General features: G+C 42.1%; 1 protein-coding gene across 1 annotated transcript; it reads left to right on the forward strand.

The window, feature by feature from the left end:
- Positions 1-518: 518 nt before the first annotated feature.
- On the forward strand, positions 519-2,562 carry LOC138957712 (uncharacterized). Its single transcript, XM_070328773.1, has one exon. The coding sequence runs from the start codon at positions 572-574 to the stop codon at positions 2,270-2,272; it is 1,701 nt and encodes a 566-aa protein (XP_070184874.1). The 5' UTR covers positions 519-571; the 3' UTR covers positions 2,273-2,562.
- Positions 2,563-5,583: the final 3,021 nt, after the last annotated feature.

The raw sequence follows: 5,583 nt of genomic DNA on the forward strand, positions 1-5,583 counted from the left end.
GAAAACACCTGGGGTTTGGAATACCATAGCAAATGACATAGTGCCATTGGCACTTGCAAACTTTACTGGAAGGCGGGTGAAAATTTTCACCAGTAAAAAGCAGCAGCCTATTGTGTGCATAACACCATCAATGCCCTCCGTCACCTGCAGCGCCTTCCAGCCAATCTACATGGCGTTGCTGGCTGCCACCGGCATGGCGGAACATTATGATGGGTGTCTGGCAACCAAAACACATATCTACTCTATGTTTGGTTCCTCCGAGTGCACTGAGGGTTCTCAGAGCACTCCGGATTCTCCATTTGTAGTAGATGAAAGAACATCACCATCTACCGGCACATCCCGTGATGACAACACTTCCCAGTCAAACACCACATCCCAGTCAAACACCACATCCCGTGAGGGAACCCCTCCTCCATATTCAACATCCACATGGTACAATACACCACCAAAAAAGCTGAGGCGTAAAAGGCAGTCCAATCCAACAAACTGGAAAAAAAATCTTAGAAAAGACAGTAAACTTCAGGGTAAACAATTTGACAACAGCCGCGGCAAGATAACAAAAGCGAAGGCAATGAAGAATGTTGACTGCAGTCAGTGCAGTCTGCAATGCAACCTCAAAATTAGTACAGAGCAGCAGAGGGACATTTTTGAGGCGTTTTATGGTCTCAAAGACTACAAGCGCCAAAAGGATTTTGTGTGCAGCCACGTTGCACAACAGTGCACTGTCACAATTTTAGATCAAAAAACAAACAAACCTTTAGAAAAGAAAAGAGCAGTCTCTCGAAAATTCTTTTTGACAGCAGGCGGGGAAAAGGCACAAGTCTGCAAACGTTTTTTCCTGGCAACACTGGATGTCGGTCACGCGTATGTCCAGCACGCCCTGGACAACGCCAAAGATGGCTTCTTTCATGGAGATGACAGGCGAGGTAAACATCAGCCCTCGAATAAAACAGCTCAATCAGATTCAGAACGAGTAAAAAAACACATTTGCTCGTTTCCATCAATGGAATCGCATTACTGCAGGAAAAACAGTAACAGAAAGTTCCTAGATAGCACTCTCAATGTGAACAGAATGTACAGGCTGTATACAGACGAGTGCACAGAAAAGGATATTCAACCCGTCAGCAGTAGCATGTACAGAACAATCTTTAATACGGAATTTAATCTTAGTTTTCACAAGCCCAAGAAAGACCAGTGCTTGCTGTGTTCCAGTTACCTTGAAGCGAAGAGGACCAACACTCTGACAGATAAACTGAAGAGTGATTACGAGGAACACCAGGCTCGAAAAATAGAAGCACGTAAAGAAAAGGAAAAGGACAAACAACTGGCACAGGAGGACAGCACAATAGAAACCGTAACATTCGACCTTGAGTCTGTACTGTCAACACCCTGCAATCAGGTGAGCCAGACGCACTACAAACGGAAGCTTGCTTTCTACAACTTGACAGTGTTCTCGCTAGCTTCCAAGGAAGGAAAGTGCTTCACTTGGGATGAGACACAAGGGAAGAAAGGTTCCTGTGAGATCGGTACCTGCCTCCTGTCTCATATGACATCCCTCTCACCTCAGGTAAAACATGTAGTGCTCTATTCAGATACCTGCACAGGCCAAAACAGGAACCAGTATGTTGCGGCAGCGTTGCCCCAGCATGTGCAGGACAGTGACACCCTCCAAATCATCGACCAAAAGTATTTGGAGTCTGGACACACTCAAATGGAATGCGACACCATGCACTCGACAATAGAAGCCGCAAAAAAGAATGTCAAGGTGTCGATTCCAGATCAGTGGAATACAGTGATTGAGTGCGCTAGACCCAAACAACCCTACACAATCCAGGAAATTCATCACACAGATGTGCTTGATTTGAAGCACCTGGCAGCAACAAACTTGCGGAATACCAAAACGGACGTCAGTGGACACAGAATTAACTGGCTGAAAATAAAATGGCTCCGGTACCTGAAAGGAGACGCTGACACCATTTTTTTCAAATACAGGATGACTGATCCAGCATTTAAGATGCTCAAAATTCGAGGAGCCAGTCGTCGTGGTCGCCAAACAGTCTGTACAAGAGTGTCAGACATACCGCGTCGCTATGACACAAGGCTTCCCGTCTCTGCTGCCAAGAAGAGTGATCTGCTGGATCTGTGCAGACTGGCTATCATCCCAGAGAAACATCACCACTTCTACCACCAGCTGCCGTCCAGCAGCTCAGCTCCCGATCGCCTGTGTCAACCAGACGTGACTGAACAAACAGACACGTCTGACGATGAGTGACCGATTCGACAGTCATCTGCTGCATTCCTGGAGCTTCAGGTGTGCGCGTGTGTGCTCATATTTGTGGGCTTAAATGTGTGTTTGTAAAATTACATTGTCACACTACAACAGAGTGAAAAACTTGTGAAAGGTATAAGAATGTTCTTGTGCTGATTTAGGAGAAAGGAACCATCAACAAAAACAACACCAACACCACCAACAACAACAACAAACTCATACATTGCAAAATATAGGAACTGTGACATGAACAAAAGAGAACAAAAAGCAGCTGTGGATTTGTGAGTAAATGTGCAGTGAAACCCATTGAACAATGTGAACAATTGTGATTCTGATTTTGGATTATTGTTTCCTTTACAGTTTAAGGTAAGAGTGATTTTTATTACCCTTTCACTAACCAGACATTAGCATGTCAGGAGTATGTTCATGTTTTGTCAACTTTGATCCATATAATTACAAGTAAATTGCATGATTTAATTTGCACACAAAACAAACATAAAGATGTAAAACAATAACTGTATTTTTTGTTCATGTCATAGTTCTGGTACAAAATCTCAGATGTGATATTTTTGTAACCTAAAAATAAGTTAATCATGCTCACTACATTTTATTGTATTTTGCCACAGCTTTCCATTGAAATACTCTGGCCTTGTACAATTATTTGTATGCCAAATTCACTTCAAACCACAACGCCATAATTATCTTACATGTAGGTTTGTGGCACAAATACACTAGCCGTGAGTGCTAAGTATGTTCATGCCACAACCCTACATCGTCATGGTGTCAGGTTGTGGCAGGAATTACCTCCCTGTGGATGCCTCCACAGCCCCGGCCACAACCCTACATCGTCATGGTGTCAGGTTGTGGCAGGAATTACCTCCCTGTGGATGCCTCCACAGCCCAGGCCACAACCCTACATCTGTCACTGTATGGTTGTGGCCTGAACTTTAAGAAGGGGTCAAGCAGTGTTTGTTTCGGCCACAACGGTCTATCAATTTTAAGTTTGTTTTTCAAGTGTGGTTTTGAACTTTTTTCTTTTCTAAATACATGTACTTGTCAGGAACACAAAACTGCATGCTTGATGTGAAAATCGCTTCATTTGACAATAAAGCAGATTTACCCCGAGTGTGTAAACTTTTCAAGTGAGCTTTTCTGAAAGTGGGTTATTTCGCGATGTTTGGTTGTGGCTCTGAGTGGTACTAGGAGATATATGGTTGTGGCTCTGAACAGACGAAATATTTTAACATCGAGGGGGAATCGAAACGAGGGTATGGTGTATGTGTGTGCGTGTGTGTGTGTGTGTGTGTGTGTGTGTAGAGCGATTCAGACTAAACTACTGGACCGATCTTTATGAAATTTGACATGAGAGTTCCTGGGTATGAAATCCCCGAACGTTTTTTTCATTTTTTTGATAAATGTCTTTGATGACGTCATATCCGGCTTTTCGTGAAAGTTGAGGCGGCACTGTCACGCCCTCATTTTTCAACCAAATTGGTTGAAATTTTGGTCAAGTACTCTTCGACGAAGCCCGGGGTTCGGTATTGCATTTCAGCTTGGTGGCTTAAAAATTAATTAATGACTTTGGTCATTAAAAATCTGAAAATTGTAAAAAAAATTAAAAATTTATAAAACGATCCAAATTTACGTTTATCTTATTCTCCATTATTTGCTGATTCCAAAAACATATAAATATGTTATATTCGGATTAAAAACAAGCTCTGAAAATTAAATATATAAAAATTATTATCAATTTTTTTTTTTCGAAATCAATTTAAAAACACTTTCATCTTATTCCTTGTCGGTTCCTGATTCCAAAAATATATAGATATGATATGTTTGGATTAAAAACACGCTCAGAAAGTTAAAACGAAGAGAGGTACAGAAAAGCGTGCTATCCTTCTCAGCGCAACGAATACCCCGCTCTTCTTGTCAATTCCACGTGCACTGCCTTTGCCACGGGCGGTGGAGTGACGATGCTACGAGTATACGGTCTTGCTGCGTTGCGTTGCGTTCAGTTTCATTCTGTGAGTTCGACAGCTACTTGACTAAATATTGTATTTTCGCCTTACGCGACTTGTTTTCATTTGCAGCAGCTCATAGTTTGTGAAAGCTGCTCTACATTTGACGGCACCAGATCCCCTCTCAGGTTACAACAGAAGACTATGGCTCGCAGGTGCTGCTTGGACGTCAACATAATGGGAAACATAAAAACCCCTTTTCTTTTTTCCTTTTTGGCACAGAGCTATCCATTTTCACAAAATTTGCTGGAGGCTTAAAAAGATGAAGGGGAGAATGGGGGGGGGGGGGGGGAGGGGGCTGAGCAAATGGTAGTTGACAGAACTAGAGGATGTGGCAGGGTATTGATTTTGGCTCAACATATTCTCACAAGGCCATCTTCCTTTATCAGTTTAAATAGCTATTCTGATGAACACGTGGGGGAATTCGGGGGCTGTGATTGGATGGTCTCTTCCGATCATCAAAGCATAATGCTACGGAAGTCGGCCATTTTTCTCAATATCCAAAAGCATAATTATTGTCAATAAAAAGACGCATGGTTCCGGTTTACCCACCTGTACCACACGATGTTTCACTGATCGACAACAGCATACACTGACAACTTGAAATTCTTCTCGGGAATGTTTTTCAGCTTTACAAATGTCGATAGCATACCCTTTTCTGCTTACTTCCCGATGAAACAGGACTAAACCTATTATTTTCTGTCCCTAAACACCACAAAATGCCCAAAGTCCAAAGATGTAGTACAACCAGGGGAGTACAACGGAACAACTGTTTTTGTGTGCCTGTGAGCTTAGTTCACAGTTGCCGACTGACACAAATTTTCGCATTCGGCTTTCCTTATCTCGTAACTCCACACTAAATACCCCACTTCCCCTCTGAAGTATTGATGTACAACCCATGGCACTAACATTCATGTATTCGTTTATAACTGAGGTTGAAAAATTCGCTTCATGACGAGACAAGTATAAATGCCATTCATCCAAACTGGAAACGTCGCTGCCGTCTGCTCGCTTTGTACGGATTAGCTGTTCTCTTTTCCTCCCCTTGTTGCATCCTACTTCTTCAGTTGTTTCTAGTTTTCCGTTGGTTTAAACAAGATTTGATTAAAGAAATACAGGGTGGCATGTATATGCGATACAGACATTTGTGACCACACAACAAGCTAAGCTTATATTAAGTGTTTTCCGTTGATGTTGTGTTTTGGTCTTCTTCATAAGTAGTCTTGTTCAAAATTTAAAAAAACTCAAACTTCTTTTTGTTGTATACGAATGAACTAACAAAAAGTTGTTTAACAG

The sequence above is a fragment of the Littorina saxatilis genome, unplaced genomic scaffold, assembly GCF_037325665.1.
Source record: "Littorina saxatilis isolate snail1 unplaced genomic scaffold, US_GU_Lsax_2.0 scaffold_346, whole genome shotgun sequence".
In the NCBI taxonomy this organism is placed as follows: Eukaryota; Metazoa; Mollusca; class Gastropoda; order Littorinimorpha; family Littorinidae; genus Littorina; species Littorina saxatilis.

Bases quoted from the DNA above. Each gene is read 5' to 3' on its own strand.
- LOC138957712 (XM_070328773.1), top strand. From the start codon at position 572: ATGAAGAATGTTGACTGCAGTCAGTGCAGTCTGCAATGCAACCTCAAA.